The 18,809-nt window shown below is 38.0% G+C and overlaps 1 protein-coding gene across 7 annotated transcripts in view; it reads left to right on the forward strand.

Annotated features, from left to right (window-relative positions):
* EIF4G3 (eukaryotic translation initiation factor 4 gamma 3) overlaps positions 1-18,809 on the forward strand; it is a 370,577-nt gene that overhangs the window by 193,426 nt on the left and 158,342 nt on the right. For all 7 annotated transcript variants that reach the window (XM_060141188.1, XM_060141189.1, XM_060141184.1 and 4 more), the window contains 2 exons: positions 10,473-10,652; positions 11,477-11,591. In XM_060141188.1, the coding sequence (XP_059997171.1) occupies positions 10,473-10,652; positions 11,477-11,591 (295 nt within the window). The remainder of the gene's footprint in view (positions 1-10,472; positions 10,653-11,476; positions 11,592-18,809) is intronic.

An 18,809-nucleotide genomic window follows, 5' to 3' on the forward strand; every position in this document is an offset into this window, starting at 1 on the left:
TCTTTGGGAAAATCTTTTTTTTTTTTTTTTTTTTAAGAATACCAGGTGTGCCTTTTTTTTAAAATTTATTTATTTTTGGCTGTGTTGGGTCTTCGTTTCTGTGCGAGTACTTTCTCTAGTCGCGGCAAGCAGGGGCCACTCTTCATCACGGTGCGCGGGCCTCTCACTATCGCGGCCTCTCTTGTTGCGGAGCACAGGCTCCAGACACGCAGACTCAGTAGTTGTGGCTCACAGGCCTAGTTGCTCTGCGGCATGTGGGATCCTCCCAGACCAGGGCTCGAACCCATGTCCCCTGCATTGGCAGGCAGATTCTCAACCACTGCGCCACCAGGGAAGCCCGGGAAAATCTATTTTTAAAAATTTTCTTCTGAGCCTAAAGGTTTGTGATACATTTTGTCTTTATTTAATTCCAACAACCAAGGAAAACTGTCAGAAATCTTACTGAGAAAAGGTTAATTTCTATGCTGAAATCATTTTTCACGTGTACTGTGTCTCAAAGAAAAGTATTGGCAGATTATCCTTCATTAATTTGTAGGATGATGCTTGTGAAATTACAGCATGTTTCAACCATTAAAAGAGTAGAACTATATATGTATATATATTTATTATTTATCTGTTAGCAAGAAACCCACACTAGTTTTTTTTTTTTTGCGGTACGCCAGCCTCTCACTGTTGTGGCCTCTCCTGTTGCGGAGCACAGGCTCTGGACGCGCAGGCTCAGCGGCCATGGCTCACGGGCCCAGCCGCTCCGCGGCATGTGGGATCTTCCCGGACTGGGGCACGAACCCGTGTCCCCTTCATCGGCAGGCGGATTCTCAACCACTGCGCCACCAGGGAAGCGCCCCACACTAGTTCTTGAAGATGGGTTCTTGAGATGCAGCATAAATCCAGAGCATTGCTTTTGGATACAAAAACTTCGGTTAGCTGGCCGCTTTTACTCTGGTATTCTTCCTTCCTAAATACAATTAAAATTTTTTTCCTTATACCTCACAGAATTGAGTGAGTAAGGAAATACATAACCTTGGCTCAGGCTTCTGCAGTAGCTACCTTGGAGAAATAGAGAAGGGGAGAGTGTGGTTGAAGTGACACTGCTGAGCAGCATGTAGTTGAACCAGTGTTGTGGAACAGCATGGAGTACACTGTTAGGAAGAGTTTGCTGTCTTGTATCCATGAATGTAGGAGCCAGTTCGGCTTATTTCCCTGTGGAGTTGGTATTGGCATTTTGGATGGAATAACCAGTTATGAAAAACTGCCCTGTATATTGCAGTTCCTTTAGCAACTTTTGGGCCATACATGCCAGTGGAATTCCCCCAGTGACAATTTAAAAAACAAAACAAAATACACCTTCCTACATTTCCAGATACACTCTGTGGAGGTGACGCTATTTCCCATTTAAGAATCCCTGGCCGAAGTCTGTATTTAAGAGATCTTCCTCTCAAACCTAAGCCAGATAGAGACCTAAACCCTAAGAGGTTCATGGAGAAGCATGGATTCATGCTCATAATACAAAACAAGACATATAGAGGCTTGCATAATGAAAACAATACAGTTGATAACAAAAGTTGAGTGGTATACAGAAAATACATTTTTTAAGGGAAAACATCTTTGTCCTGGGATATTTTTAGTTTGTTGTGATTAAGACTCAAAGTTGAAGGCCCAAATGGTTTTTTCATCTACGGCTGTTTGCTTTGGCCAGAAGGAATTAAATCAAGGGTTAGAGTTAGTCTTGACTAGTTAGAATTAGTGAATAGATTTCTCATTTCTCCTTTATTAAATTATTCATCAGTGACTGCCTTTCCAATCATATGTCCTTTCATGCTTTGATCTTAGTTTTTTTACAAAATAATTTGATGCTGGATGATGTTTCCTATGATTGATGATTCTAAAGTCCCATAGTAAATACATAACTTCTCGTGGATGTTTAGTAACAATTGGTTCTATAAACTGTTGACTAAATATAATGCACAAGGTGAGCGTTGTAAGTGCAGTTTTATCTGGGGCAAAATGAGGGCTGTAGCCTGGAAGACAACATCTCAGATAGCTCTGAGAAACTCCTCCAAAGAGGTAGAGGGGGGGAAGGTCAGTTATATATGTGATTTTGGTGAAGGAGGAGTACATGTAATCAAGCACACGTTTTTCTGCAGAATGTTGCTGCTAGTCTCGTGAAGGTTACTGCTAGTCACCAGGAGCAGACGTCACCATGAATGATTTTAGTGCTTTTCTAGATATGAGGAGATGCAAGTAGTGGGCTCATAAAATCTTCTCCTGAAAATATCTATCTAAAGGCCTGTTCTGCCAGTTTTTCCCCAGAGCACAGAAGGCCTCATTCCTGATCTCCACCCTGAACTCCTTTCAGTGTGTATTGAAGGTCAGCGGCTGCAGCAGCTTGTGATTTAATCCTTGTAGAGGCAGATGACAGGTGCCAATTTTTAGTTGGCAAAACGATGCAAAAAAAAAAAAAAATCAGTAGTTATTTAGATGAGCTATTTGAAGGTAATTGCTTGGGAAAAGAAAACTAATAATCTAGTAATCTAGAACCTATATATTTTTTCTTTGTAAAATAAAGTTATCAGAATTGAAATGAGACAAATAACAAGATTTTAGATGGTAAACATTTTTAGTTTAATACAACCAAGAAACTGCTATAGGATGTGTATGTTTCTTGGAACTGCTTTTATTTAGATGATCTTTATGTGTGGCCAACCCGGGCTCTTTTTGAGTCCCTCAAGTCAGGGATATCAAGTTCTAATTAGTATTATGTCAGCCACATCATCTTCCTGGTACAATTAATTTTTGGCTTTTGCAGGGTTTCTTTAGATTAATAAGGATGTTCTATTCTTTTTGCATTTTATAATCTGAAGAGAGCTTTAGCTTAGAATACAGTTTTCTTCAAAGGTAAAAGAAAGTAGTCCTAAGTTATTTTATATGCAGAACACTCTTGGCTTTAGAAATATGTCAACTATTTTTATTCTGATATTTGAAAATCCCAAGGTAATTAGAAACTGAAAGAACAGAACGTACACCCAGAATTAAAACAAGTGACTTGGTATAATGTAGATCTGGCTTGTGTTACTAACTTCATGTCTTTGGTCATTGAAGTTTGTGTAATTGTGGTTTAAAGTTACTTATGTTCCTGTCCTTATTTTACTTTTGGATTTCACAAGAAATAGCAAGCGTTGGTTACACACTATGGCTGAATAGTTTTTGCATTATGAGGAAAACCAGGGAATTGGTCTTTTAAAGTGTTTGTGGAACAAAAACATTTTGCAGTATGTTGATATGTGATTTTAGTTCACATAATGTTCGAATTAATTGGATTTAGCTTAAACAAATAATAAGCTTCTTAAAAAAACAGTGTTTGGCATCAAGGAGTATGTTACCTGGGGCAGGCATTGAAACTATGCATGTTTTCCTATTGTAGTTTGGTTCTTTTTGCAAAAAGATTTTAAAAAAAGAAACAGCTGGCTTATGTTTATCCCCTCCCTCCAATTATGACCTCTGAAGGTTTCTGTTCTCCAAGTTGTGCTGTTACATTTGAAGTCCTAGTCCTTGGTAGAGAAATATTTGTATTGCTCTAGACATTTTCTTAGATGTGGAAAATAAAATAAATGAACGCTTTGGGTTTGCCTCTGGGGCCAGACCTGGCATATCAGGACCTGGCATTTAATGGATAGGAAATCTGGCCAAGCATCTATGCAGTCTCATCACCAGAACTCTTGTATTTTTCAGAGCTTGATGTAGGCCAGTGATGGGCAGTTTTATCTGGTGCCTTTCTCACAAGGAGTTGTAGGATTGCAGCAGAGAAAGTGAAGAAAATATAGGTTGGGAGTTGGCATAACTGGGATTCAGTCTAACCTTTTCTGCAGACTAACCTTGGACTTCAGCTTTCTTATCTGTGAAATGGATAAAATATGCTTACAAATGATGTTATATTGAGGTGTCATAATAACAATGTTTCCTAAGGGTATTGTGGCGAATAAAAGTACCAGCCTGTCACAGTGCCTGACACATAATAGGCCCTTGATAAGTGTCAGTTTCCTTTAGCAGTGAGACAGCCTACCTTTCCCCTTTCCCAAGCTATTTTTACCTATGAATGAAGTGTTCTCCAAGGATGCTTGTTTCCCAGACTCTGCATTATGATCTGATAGAACACTTTCTTCTTCCTGCCAGAATCCTTAAGGGTTTCTTTCCTCCATCTGACATAATCCTCTACGGTAACACTGTCTAATAGAACTTTCTGTGATGAAGAAGCTCTTCTGTATCTGTGCTGTTCACTGTAGTAGCTACTAGCCACATGTAACTATTGAGTGCTTGAATTGTGCATTGTGGCTGAAGAACTGAATTTGAAATTAAATTAAATTTAAGTAACTAAATGTGGCTAGTGGCTACCTGTTGGACAGTTCAGCTATAGGGCTTACATTTCCTAATTCTTAGTGAAACTAAATTATGTGATAATATGTGTTACATGCAGGAAAACAAAGAATTTTACATGAATAACCTTCATTATAAATTGTTGTAAGTCAGCAGAATATCTGATTGATACTTGAATGATATCCCATTATATGGACTCTTTACTACTTGTCCCTTTCTAACTTGTCAGAAAATCATAGCACTAACATTTTTCTTAAGTACTTAATTTTTTTTAAAAGATACTAACCTAAAAATTTTTCTTAAATTAATTAATTTATTTTTGGCTGCGTTGGGTCTTCTTTAGCTGCTGTGCGCGGGCTTTCTCTAGTTTTGGCGAGCGGGAGCTACTCTTCGTTGCGGTGTGCGGGCTTCTCATTGCAGTGGCTTCTCTTGTTGCGGAGCACAGGCTCTAGGAGTGCGGGCTTCAGTAGCTGTGGCGCACGGGCTTAGTTGGTCTGCGGCATGTGGGATCTTCCCAGACCAGGGCTCGAACTCGTGTCCCCTGCATTGGCAGGCAGGTTCTTAACCACTGTGCCACCAGGGAAGTCCCAACCTAACAAATTCTTAATTGAGGTTCTTACTGTTTACCCCTCCAGTAGGTTGAACTATATATGCAAAAAGCTAGGGATTTCAGAAACATATTTTTCATATGGTTTTTATTGCTTTGCAAATTAATAAGTACTCAGTGGTTTTTGACATAGGAAGAACTAATGTGATTGAATAAGATTTTTTCCTGGTTATTGAAAATGAATAGGTGTTTTTCAAAGAATTTCTGGTTATTATATAGTTTTTTAGAGATATTTTTGTCTTTTGATGATTCGAGAGAGCAAAGTCATGAGAAAATGATATAGTCTAATTAATAGCATCTGGGTAATTCCCTGGTGGTCCAGTGGTTAGGACTAGGTGCTTTCACTGCCAGGGCCTGGATTCAGTCCCTGGTTGGGGAACTAAGATCCTGCAAGCTGCACAGCACGGCCAAAAAAAAAAAAAAAAAAAAAAATTAACAGCATCTTCATAAAGCATTTATTACCATTGTTATTGGCCAGGAAACTTTGGTGAAGCTATAATTACTACGTCTTTAGAAGAATTTTCCAAGAGGTAACTTTTTCCTTCTTGCTTCTAGAGTGTTTCTGTGAAGGTCAGCAATCTTAAGTACCCTATAAATTCACCCTCTGTTTTAAATGTATCCTAGCCCTTTGGAGCTACCCAAAGTACCACCTCAAATGAGGGCTGTCATCTTCCTCTGCTGTTTTCCTGGCATACTAGTGGACCATTGCAAGATAAAAGACTAAACAGATTGAAATCCAGTTTTGAGATGATACGTTGTACAAGGTTCTTTTCTCCTTACCTGTCCCGTTTCAGCATCTTTTATCAATGACTTGGATTAATGCCATGCCTGTCAAATTTGCCGATGGTCATGTAGTTTTGATATTGCATGATATATTTAGAATCCAAAAAAAAAATCTGTGTAATCTGAAATGATGGGTTGAAATTAGCCAGATAAATTTTCAAAGGAATAAAACACTAGATTCCTATATGAACTTCAAAACACAACTATAAGAGTACACACAGAAATGAAGAGCATGACTTACTGCCAGGTTATATATAAAGAATATTAAAGAATTTTAGATGATTGTAACTCAGTACTAATTGGTAGTAAAATGTGGTTGACAAAAGAGCTCCTGTGATCCTGTGATTCTTGTTCATTAATGGAAACAGAGTTGGCCAGAATAAAAGAGATATATTGTTTCTTTACTTAGCAACAGATATTTATTGAATGAGGGCCTGGTATGGTCTGGGCAGACCTGGATATTTAGGTTTGGCTCTCTACTTTGAGAACTTTGAACAGTGGGAGAAGATGGAGAAAAAAGAGTTAGCTGGTTAGGGAATTTAAAAATCTCGGTTGGAGGGAGAGGGGGGGGTGGAGGGTGGTGATTGGCTTGGAACAAAAAATGGTGATGTGTAAGTTGGCAGTGATGGCAGTCTTCAGATAACTCAGAGGTTTGTCACTCCTGGAGAGGAAGGATTTGACTTTGATGTGATTTTTGGGGGATAGATGTCAGACCAGAGGGTAGATGATACAGAGGGATAGATTTGGAGCCAGTAGAAGGAGAGACTCTTGCAGTGTCAGAACTCCATTTAACAATGAAATGGAACTGTGTCCTGAGTTGCTAAAGTCTCATAACCTCAAAGGCATGTCATATAAGAGATTCAAACTTTAGGTATATGGTTAGACTAAATGGCCTGTACTGTCCTTCCAAAACAGGATAGTTTGATTCTTTTAATGATTCTTCAGTACTCAGTGGAGAGGAAAAAGGATTCAGAAGCATTGCAAACAGTTTGGGAAAGCCTGTTCACATCCACACACTCTTTTCAATAAGCTGTGGTTTGCTGCTGTGCCTACCAACTATTAAATCTAATTCTATATTTACAATTGAATGGTTAGGAGGGAGTACAAAAAAGAGAATCCATTTCTTTTTATTTCTTTGCATGTCCAACCGTTACACCTTTTCTAGTCCTGGAGATATTAGAACCTCGTGTGTGTGTGTGTGTGTGTGTTTGTGTGTGTGTGTGTGTGTGTGTGTGTGTGTGTGAGAGAGAGAGAGAGAGAGAGAGAGAGAGAGAGAGAGAGATGGTGTACTTTATAAAGGGAAAGACAAGCTCCAAATAGCCTGTCATAGTAAAAATCTTAGTGCAGTGAAGTTGAGTAAAAGTAGGCCTGTTAAATGTACCAAGGATAAAAAAGCATATGAACAAGTTTCAATTACTCTAAGGGAGATAGAGAATTAGAATCTTGTAGGTAGGAGAAATTTGTTTTCCTGAATGATAAACATGAATTTCATGAGGTGACTGATGGAGTTTTCTTACCAGAAATCAATTACGATTGAGGGATCTGCTACCCATCAGTGTAGTTTGATAAACGTCCTGCCACATCCCTTCAGCCTTTGAAAAGAAAAGATTTCTTCTGACTGATGTCACTTGTTTGAAATTATGAGGGGTGTTCCATTTCATGAGAGTTAGAGTGTGTAACAGTTAAAAGTACAGGCCCAGAACCTGAATATGTTTAAATTACACATGGCAGACCTTTAGCAAGTTACTTAATCTCCCTGTCCCTCAATTACCCCATATATCTAATGGTGGTGTTAAAAATAGTACCTGCCTTAGAGGTTTGTTGTGAGGATAACTTAATATATTGATATATGTGAAGTGCTTAGAGTGGTACCTGGTAGCTTAAAGTACTATATGAATCTTCATTGTTGTTATTTAGTGTTCCTGTTTAATACAAGTTTCTACTTAGCTTCAAAGCTGAAATCTTAGTTTATAAAAAAAAAAATATGGTATGTCCACATAACCACAAATTTTGTGTTTTACTGGCTTGGCTGTATGTTGATATTAAGAGTATCATTAGAAACATTTGTTTGTTTCTCTTTCAGAGCAGCTTAAGTAAACAGTTTTATCCTATTCAGAAATCTCCTTGAATAAAATGTAATCTCAGTTATTCTAGACAGGCTGGTTAAAAATTCCAGCAGAACAGTTGGAAAATAGTGGTGAGAGAAGTATTTATGGGAAAACTTTACCCATGCCTATTTTTCTTGTTCTGCATAAGTTAATGGACTAGTTTCCTCTCTCTCTCTCCCCCTCACCTCCCCGTAACACCATGTGTCTTAAGGCAATAAGTACTCTGACAAAATTTGTTGGTAATATAACCACAGTGGATCATCACCTGTATCCGTTCAGTACTCTCCTTGTCTTGCCTGCCCTCTAGAGTTCATGGAAAAGATTCTTACAGAATTAATCTTTTTATCCACTGTGGCTCACATCTAGTAGTGCTCAGTAAGTTGAACCAGGTGAATGACCCTCCTTTCCTTGAGTCCTGTAACAGTTTTGTGGCTCCTGTGATATATACACCGAGTTATAAAAATGGTTAAGTTCATTCCTGAAATGTGTTCACAGCTCACATTGATGAATAATAGATTCTGTCTGCTATGTAATTAGGAGAAGTGAAGTCTAGCCTGGAAAGTTTACTAGTCCAGTGTTCCTGGTTGCAAATGACAGAAATTCTTGTGTCTGTCACCAAAACTGTGTCAGTGGAGATAACTTGAAGACTATTGCTGTCATTGTGACCCAGCCCAGGTTCCTATGTTATCACCCTTGCCTCTTGTATTTTCTTTTCATCTTCACCAACTACTCTCTGTAGTTTCCCCATCTGGTTTCCCCATCCACTTCATCCTCCTGCTATACCTTACTGTCTGTTGCTTTTCTGTGACTTATTCTCTTTAGGGCTTTCTTTCCCTTGGGGTATGAGGGCTGAATGGGGATGAGCCTTGGGCACTGGATCCCAATTCTTGCAATTCAGCACAAGATGACAAGTTACTTCCTACCACCTGTGGGTAGCTTGATGCTTAGGAGTAGGACATGATAAGACCTGAGTGGACCCAAAGGTCAAACTTGCGGTTATTTGGACCAATAGCAACACTCATGTCTGGAATTGTGAGACAACTCAAGAGACTTTGGAGCTAGACAGCATTTTTAGAGTATTACTATATTTCCCCATTTTAAAGCTATAAGTGGCCTCTTATATACCTGGTTAACTGAAAAGAGCAAGTTTCTGTCATGTGGAGTCTGGTAAAAGTTGAAAGGTTTAGCTATTTCTTAGGACTTTTGCAAACTTAAAAGCAACAAATGGCACTTCTCCTGTTAACTCTCATCTCCATTGAAGATGGAGAGCAGATCATAGAGATGCTTAATAACTAATGCTGAGTCATATCATGGGGGAGAGCCAAGAGTAGGAATCAGTAGTTCCAATGGTACTTGTCCACTAAGCATACATTTCCTTTCAAGCTGTTAATACTTTTGGCTACTATTAGAATATTTTTGCCACTGGATTTATTTACTTTTGATTAAATGTCATTCGATTCTTCAGTTTCTTGTGCCCTTGAATTCTCAAGTAGAGAATTGTCATTCTGATTTTCTAATCTTCTTTCTTCTCCTATTATTACTAAATAGAAAGATATTTTTGTTGAGCTGCATGCTATGTCCTACCCCTTCCTACTGATCTATAAGCTTTTCCATTGGCTTTCTTTCTGTTTCCTGCTGCTTTCTTGCTTCATAATTGAAGGGAGGATTCAGACCCATCCAGGTAACAAACTACTGGTTCTGCATGGCCTCTTTATTTCTCTATTCTCTTATTATTATTATTAGAGTGAGATTGATTGTCTGCTGGTGAATACACGCATTCACGGTGGGAATTTACTATTGGTATATTGTTTCAAGGCTTTTAAGCCTGCAGTGAAAACCATAAACAACCACAAGTACTGGTTACCATTTGAAAGCTTTGAGATGTGCTCCTTCCAGACCATTCTCAAGCCCGTCTAGATTTTCCACTTTTATTGCAAACTATTTGAGAAAGCAAAATTGGGTTCAGTTTAGTATGAGATTGCCACTATTTGCAAAATGAAGGCTTTTCGTATCATGTGACAATTAGCGTGTGACAACCCTACAGATGGTTTTAGTTTAATTTGACCTTGATAAACTGAGATGAAAATTTTTATGTCCAGCAAGATTTATTGATATTCTAAATACTTTATAAATGACTTGAATGGTAGTTTTTTACGGGACTACTTTAATTTTTAATAAGTTGATAATGAGCTATCTACTCCTTGTGAAAGAAGCAATGCTTTTATACAACAGAACAACTTTTAGAGAGATACCGACTGTCCCTTTTGTTATATTTTACCACACATTTTAAAATTAATAATTTATGGTATGGAATTTTTAGTTTAAATTATCTGAGATTTCATTTTAAAAGTGAGACTGCCCTACTGTTTTCAAATGAGTGACAGCATTGATCAAAGCGTGAATCGGTGTGGCTGTGCCTCGTGTGGAATGCTTTTTGTGAACCCAGATATAGGCAATTAAGTCTCTCTTTATGTATGTTGTATTTGTAATTCAAGTTGATAAGACTTTTATAAGTGGAAAAAAGGAGAAAGCTCAAGATAGTAAAATTTACATACTGCCCTTTGTAAAAAATATATATATATATTTTTTTCTCCCCTCCTCAGTTTTTCCAGAGGCCTCAAATACAGCCTCCTAGAGCTACCATCCCGAACAGCAGTCCTTCCATTCGTCCTGGTGCACAGACACCCACTGCAGTGTATCAGGCCAATCAGCACATCATGATGGTTAACCACCTGCCCATGCCGTACCCAGTGCCCCAGGGTCCTCAGTACTGTATACCACAGGTAAAGTAATCTCTCAGATCCGTGTGGTCCATCAGCAGAGTGGGGATTAACTCAGATTCTCATCAGAGGGAACAGGGAGGGTGGCTGGTAGCTTTGGTTTTTAGTGACGTGTGAACTTTTCTGTTGGATATAAGTCTAAGCCATTTTGTCATTTTTCATAATATCATAAGGAGATATTTCTTCATCTCTTAAAATTTTCTAAGATGATAGAGAAATTGTTTTTATATCCTAGCTTTCTCCCAATCCCTTACCCACAACCAGCTGCTCTAAAATAGAGTCCATAACTACCTGTTCCAGTAATACCATTCAGTGTCGTTGAAAGCTATCAGCCTAATTTTACAATGAGCTGATGTCTGCCTGTGCCCTGATTTGCTGTATGGCTTTACCTAAGGCGCACCTTTTTTTTCCATCCTCATTACATCTTTTTTTTTTAATTGAAGTATATTTGATATACAGTATTGTGTTCGTTTCAGGTGTGCAGCAAAGTGATTTGGTTATACATATGTATATTCATTTTTTTCAATTCTTTTCCATTATAGGTTATTACAAGATACTGAATATAGTTCCCTGTGCTATACAGTAAATCCTTGTTTATCTACTTATTGCATCTTAATGGCAAGCAGGTGTTTTGAACGTGTTTAATAAAGTGGCTTTACCTCCTTTAAATGATTCTCTTATACACACATACATGCGCACGTGCACGTGCACGCGCACACGCACACGCACACACACACACACACACACACACACACACACACCTTTATTTTTCCATAGTAAGCTACCTTCATGTTACTTCCTAAATATCTGTAACCCCTCTCTTGCAGTACCGTCATAGTGGCCCTCCATATGTTGGGCCCCCACAGCAGTATCCGGTTCAGCCACCAGGGCCAGGTCCTTTTTATCCTGGACCGGGACCTGGGGACTTCCCCAGTGCTTATGGTAAGTATGAAAAATTAGGCAATTTCTGCTAGTTTGTTGTGCTTATTTCATTTTGTTGTTTGGCAGGTCAGTTTAGGTAGTGAGGTTTGGTGGTGTGAAAGATTTTTAAATAAAATGTTGCAAACAGTTCTGACCTGAAAGCTTTTTTTTTTTTTTTAGAGCGGCTTACAAGGAAAGAATATTATAGAAACGCATTTAGTTAATGACACCTTCTGAAGGAGCTGGTAATTCTGTTGCAAAAAGCCCGTGTCTCAAGAGTCTGATGTCTGCTGCTGGCTCATGATTACCTAGATTGTTGCTGGATTTTTGCTGAATGCATAAATATACCTTATCTCCCTTCCATGATTTCTTTTTTTCTAAGCATTTACCACCATTTACCAAAACATTTGTTAATGTTTTCTCACTAGAATGTAATATCCACGAAGGCAGGGAATTTTATTTGTTTTGTTTACTGCTATATCCCTAGCACCTAGAGAACAGTGACTGGTAGGCACTTAGAGAATATACATGGGATGACTGAATTTAACTCAGTATACCTGTGATTCCTTTTCTGCAAAATTTTGGTAAGATCTGTGTCATGGGGAGGTTTTGAGGATTAGTTAAATGGAAATGCCTTGAAAATTACAAGTATTTTTAATGTAGAGAAGCAAGCACCAAGCTTATACTTGGTGTGTGAACCGATACTAAACTAAGGAGTAATGAAAATTACTGCTTTTATTCAGTAAATTTCTACTACATACCACACTTGTTTTTTTCCCTTAGAAGGCGAATTATAAGTGATAAAATCAGCAAATACTAGAACAGTTAAACTTTAAGATTCAGTAAGGGGACCCCCCTGGTGGTGCAGTGTTAAGAATCCGCCTGCCAATGCAGGGGACATGGGTTCAAGCCCTGGTCCGGGAAGATCCCACATGTGTTGGAGCAACTACTCCCGTGCGCCACAAGTACTGAGCCTGCACTCTAGAGCCCGCAAGCCACAACCACTGTGTCCACATGCCACAACTACTGAAGCCCGCGCACCTAGAGCCTGTGCTCCACACCAAAGAAGCCACCGCAATGAGAAGCCCATGCACTGCAACGAAGAGTAGCCCCTGCTCTCCGCAACTAGAGAAAGCCCGTGCGCAGCAGGGAAGACCCAGCAAAAATATTAATTAGTTAATTAATTAAAAAATAATTATTTAAAAAAAAATTCAGTAAGCATTGCTCTTTTCCATTACAGCAAGGACATATTAAAATTTTAACTTGTTCTTTTAAGATGGTAACCCACCCTAGATAAAGATGTATCCACTAACTATTTCCTAACATTGGGATTAGTGTCTCAGTTAAAAACCTTTATAGAATAATTGATGGGTATTAGAATAACCCAAGAAGGTTTCCTTTAGGTTTTGAGGTGAAATAGGCAAAGCAACCAAGTGTTAACTAGCTTTACTTCTTTTAGAAAAGGAAAACCTTTCTGTTACTTGTGAAACTGCTGTTTCAAAATGATATACTTTAAAACTTCATTAAATGTCTCAAATATATATGTTTATTTAACTTTATTAAAGTGGTATTAAGTGGTTTTTTTTTATTAAGTGGTATTTTTACTAAGAAATACTTGATATTTTCAGAACAATACATGTTTACACATATGTTTAAAAGGAAAATAATATATGCACATTACCCAGCTTTAACATAGAATATTGCCAGTACTGTTGAGGTACTTGTGCATCCCTTGAACTTAGCTTTAAGGCACAGTTTTCACACAAGTCTACTAGTGCCTTTGTATTGGTACTTGCTCTGAAAATTTAAATCCAATTAAAATTATTTTGAGGTGTAAAATTGGCTGTTGTTGTTATCTAGAATTTATTGAATAGAAAAACTTTAAGATGAGATTATCTGTCAGAGTAAACATGCTGAAATTAACAGTATTTCTCTTTCAAATCCATGTTGCAAAGGGAATGCAATTGTATCTTAGAATTTACAAAATTATTTTGAAAGGTTTCTCACTGAATTTTAGTCTACTGTTTATTTACGGATCACATAAATGATTTTTTGACTCAGAAAATATCATCATTATAAGTCTGTGCCAGCCCTCTTTCTTGCTCTTGAAACCACTGCTGCAGTATATATGGAAACAATATAGATGAGTTTACTAGTAGAGAAATATTTTGATGATGTGTATATACAGTATTATAACATTTCGGTTTTATTTATTTCTATTATATATAAGCCATATTTATTTATTTTTACAAAAAAGCAATAGATTGAGGTGCAGTTGTACCTCAGATATTGTTGATGTCTGTTCCTTTTGATAGATATTCTTTCTTCCCCAGGAAATTCTTACCTAGATCCAGTAGACATTGAGTAGGTAGTTCATCACCTAGATTAAAACACTGTTTTCCTAGTTTCCTTAAGATTAGAAAGACGATCTTAAGATAGTTTTTAATTATGAAAGTAACCAAGTTGATGAAAAATACAAATAATGTAGGACATAAAAAGTTGAAATAACCAATTTTTGTCCCTCCTTACTCCCTAAAGCAATAATGATTTAACAGATTGAAACATATTTTTTTATTCATATTTAAATAATTTTTAATGCAAATGGGCACATACTATTTTTAATGTTCTAAAACTTCCTGGTTTTTTCCCCCATCTCACGACACATTCATGGACATCTTTCCATTTCATTGCCTATAGAATTTCAAGCTACATGGTATTCCATTTTAAGAATAAATCATAGTCTAGTTCTCTGCTGATAGAAGTTTAGGTTCTTTTTGTTATTTGGGCATATGTTTTAGTTTTAAAGCCTGTCGCTAGTTAGTATGTTTTTATCAGAATCAAAAGTTGTAATCTAATCGTTCCCATCAATTATAGGTCCTCCAGCTATATTGCCTTGGTCTTATGGTGTAGAAGCCATAAACATTCCCTTTCTATTTCCTTTTCTTGGAATCTCCCCTTCTCTTACCTTTTCACTTCCATTTCTTAAATTTCCCTCTGATCCTGTTGCCTCCCCTTTCCTCTTCATCTCTCCTGTCCTGATCTTGGGTTGGATTAAAGGTGGGTGTGGGGATGGGATCCTACTTCTGTGTTCCAAAGCAGGAGTCCTTTCTTCTAGGGCAGAGGACCTTCCTTTATCTGAACTGGCAAGGAATGAATCCAAGACTTGTTCCTTCTTGCTCTACTGCTGGAGTTTGTGAGTTGGATGGGCTTCCCCCCCCACCACCAGAGTTCTTAGTTCTTCATCCTTAACTTTGCACTTCACTCCTGCATACTAACAGTTTACTCCCCTACTTGGTTTAAACCTTGAACAGTGGTTCTCAAAAAATATTCTTAACTACATTGAATTTCAGTAACTAGGATCATAGAATTCTGTATAATTTTTGCAGTGTTTCTATAGTGTTGAGGAAAAATAACTAATGAATAGTATTTGCTCAGTGTTGCTTTTCAGTTTTTCTCTTGTCAGTGTTTCTTAAATATTTTGATGCCTGTTAACATGAGAAATACCTCATGGAGACTGAAATTATTTCCAGGCCAACCCTAGAGGGTGATCGCCCAAGGTGAAAAACATAGTTTTGGGAGCAAAGGGATGTGGTTGATGGTGGCAGTGATGTTGAGGAAGGAAAAAAAAGATTGAGAATTTACAGTGGTAGATGGCCCCGTTCTCTCTTACTTCAAGCCAGTATACTCTCCTTTTTTCTCACTCTGTCATGTCATTTCCCTTTCCTTCTGTCATCTTCTTTCCACTCTTTTCCTGAGTCTCTGTGGGGGCTTGGGCACCTTGTTCAGCTCGTAAGAGCTGAGGGAGTCATTGTTCCCCGTAGTGTGTGTAGGTGGGAAACTTTTTTGGCACCTCAAATTCAGTTTGATTGTATTTTTGCAGAGCGGCAATACATTATTATTATGGGTATATTATGGGATAAATTGATTTTTATGTGCCAGCCTGCATATTTAACCACTATATTTATCTTTGTTTCTATGGAAAATTGAAAGTTTTGCAAGGTTTTGGAAGACCTGCAATGTGTAAGACATTTGTGCTAAGTATTCTGTGGAATGTAGATGTTGAGGTATTCTCCCTGCCTTTCAGGAACTTATTTGCGTGATGTTTGTGCTTGGGGTTTTGCCAATGAGATGAAATCTAAATATTGACTAGACCAGTTGTTCCCAGATCTTTCAGTATCCTGGGCAAGTGAAATATAAAGTAAAGCAAAATAAAGGAAGAAACATACATGACTATTACATTTAAAATTTTGCCAATAAGACTTTTAAAGCGAACTGCTACTTATTGTATCATTTCCTATAGGAAGGCTGTTTTAAGAACAAAAGAGTAAGACTGAAATAATTTCAAAAAAGGAACAGTCCTTTCCAAAAATGTCAAGTTGGCAAGCCTGTAGTTGTGTGTGTATGTGTGTATTTCATGGTTATTATTGTATATATTTTGCCATATATCATTGGCACCTTTTATATAGACTGGGGTTAGGAGAACCACTGATATAGAATAAGAGTCAGCAAACTTTTTCTATAAAGGACCATATATAGTAAATATCTCAGACTTTGCAGAACTAGGATCCCATCCCCACACCCACCTTTAACCCAAACCATTCAGCTCTGCCATAGTAGTGGGAAACCAGCCATAGAGAGTAGATAAAGTGTTGTTTGTGGGTGTCTTCCCATAATACTTTATTTACAAAATAAATGGTATTAAGCTGAATTTGGGCCTCCTGATCTAGACAGACCTAACTCATTCCATGAATAAGAGTTCCAGAGACATAAAGTAACTTGCCTGATAAATGGTATGCAAAAGTGACTCACATTTTTAATAGAATAAAATAAATGTTTTAAATGTCCCTGCCTATGTAAGAAGTTGGATTAGATTATTAAAAAAAAAAAAAAACTGTTGTTTGGTAGGGCAGAAGGCCTGCTCTGCTGGGATCCATAGTTGACTAACTGTTTTACTAATTTAGGGTTTAACTCCCCACTATATTGAGATTGTCCTATTCTGCCAGGTTTATTCAGCTGATATTTATTGTGCATATATTATACATCAGCCTCTGCCCCAATCATGTTGATGCAGAACTGATTCATTAGAAGAATCTGATTTTTTTTTTTAAGTTATGTTTTACCTTTTGGATCTTATTTCACTTAGCTTAAAAAATAAGGCAAGGTGAGCCAATTGTATTGCTTGTGTAACAGCATTTGAAACCAATTTTAGGGGTTTTTTTTGTGAGTTTTGGAGCTAGTGACATAATATGGTAGTATAGAATTGTTTATTTGAGCTCTGTTTTGATAATACTTTGCTCACTTCCTAGAGGATAGCTAATGTGTTTTTATCTTTGAATTTATTCAAATCCTAGTCATGCTGTTTACATCAGCCCTGTTTAGTTCTTTTCCAAATCTGGTTCTCGAAACCTGATTGATACCTGCAGAGTTCTGATACTGCAAATCATAGTGCTTCCGAGAAATTTCCACTTGAGGATTATTATTATGATGATGGTGGGGATGGTGAAGATGTCGATGATGACAGTGATAATGGAGCCTACATTATTTGACTTTTTACTAAAGTACCAAGGATTTTACCAGTATTAACTATCTTCATACACATTTCTTTCCTTCTTGTTACTTTGACTGCTATCCATCTCTCCCACTAAAGGCTAATCATCACTTGTACACCCATCATATATGTACCCATTTAAGGCTGTTACTCTAGCAGTTCTCTTGTCTCTTTCCTACATTACCACTTTTTTTCTCCCTCTGCTGGATTAGTTTTATCAGCATACGGGTATATTGTTTCATTCCCATCTTTTAAAAAAAAAAGTTTTTTTTTTAACTTCATATTTTTGTCCACCTATAGCCCATTTTTTTGCTTCCTTTAAGACTTTTTGTTTTGTTTTGTTTTGCGGTACGCGGGCCTCTCACTGTCGCAGCCTCTCCTGTCGCGGAGCACAGGCTCCGGACGCGCAGGCCCAGCGGCCATGGCTCACTGGCCCAGCCACTCTGCGGCACGTGGGATCCTTCCGGACTGGGGCACGAACCCGTGTCCCCTGCATTGGCAGGCGGACTCTCAACCACTGCGCCACCAGGGAAGCCCCCTTTAAGACTTTTAAGAAAAAGAGCTGTCTGTACTCACTGTCTTCATTTTCTGAAGACAGATGAGGATGCACACCTCCACCCGCACCCAAACAACTTTTGTGGAGGTCACCAGTGAATTCTACTTTGCTAAATCTTAATTGACCTCCCAGTACCATTTGACATAGTTAAGCACTTTGCCCATTCTTGGACCATTCATCTCCTTTGCTGGGTTTTCTTCATATCTGTGCAACATATCTAGACAACATAGAGTGCCTTGGGAGTTCCATGGTGATCCAGTGGTTAGGACTCTGTGCTTTCACTGCTGTGAGTCCAGATTGAGTCCCTGGTCAGGGAACTAAGATCCTGCAAGCAATGCAGTGCCGCCAAAAAAAGGTCACTATTAAAATAAATAAATAAACAGCATAGAGTGCTTCAAAGTTTAGTCCTTGGCTTCTTTTCTGTTTGAACTCATTTCCTGAGTTACCCAGTCTCATGGTTTAAATACTTCCATATAGTCTAATTCCAAAATGGATACCTATTCACCGACTCCAGACTTGTGTCTCTTTTGGCCTACTTGATATCTCTGTTTGAAAGTCTAATAAGAATGTCAAAACTTTACATGTCCAAAATTGAGCTCTTGATTTTTCTGCCCTAAATTGTACTCTTCCTCATCTCAGTAAATAAATAAATAGCACAGTAAATAGTACCTCCATCCTTCCACTTGCTCAGACAGACCTTAAGAATTTTCCTTGGCACTTGTTTCTCTCACACCCACATCCAATCCATTAGCAAGTCTGGAGGTTCTACTTTCAAAAATATCCAGTATCTCACCCCTTCTTACCACCTCTGCTATAAGCACTCTGGTTTAATAGTAATTATAACAATAGTCAAAGTTTTGAAAGTTAAAAAGGATGCATTGAGGTGGGTAGGTAGAAGAAGTTAATTTCAGGCAGAAGGGCAGTACAGTCATAGGCATGAACAATGTTGAAGAGATTGGTGTACTCAAGGGATAGGAATATGTTACTCAAGGGATAGGAATACGTTATAGCTTAGAGCAAAGGTGTGGAGTTTGAGAATGGTAGAAAATGTAGTTTGGAACCTGGATTCCTAGTGGTTGGACTTTATCTCTAGGCTGCTTGTTATCGGCCCCAGCAGTAGGACATTCGCCAAACC

Source organism: Lagenorhynchus albirostris, chromosome 2 (assembly GCF_949774975.1).
Source record: "Lagenorhynchus albirostris chromosome 2, mLagAlb1.1, whole genome shotgun sequence".
In the NCBI taxonomy this organism is placed as follows: Eukaryota; Metazoa; Chordata; class Mammalia; order Artiodactyla; family Delphinidae; genus Lagenorhynchus; species Lagenorhynchus albirostris.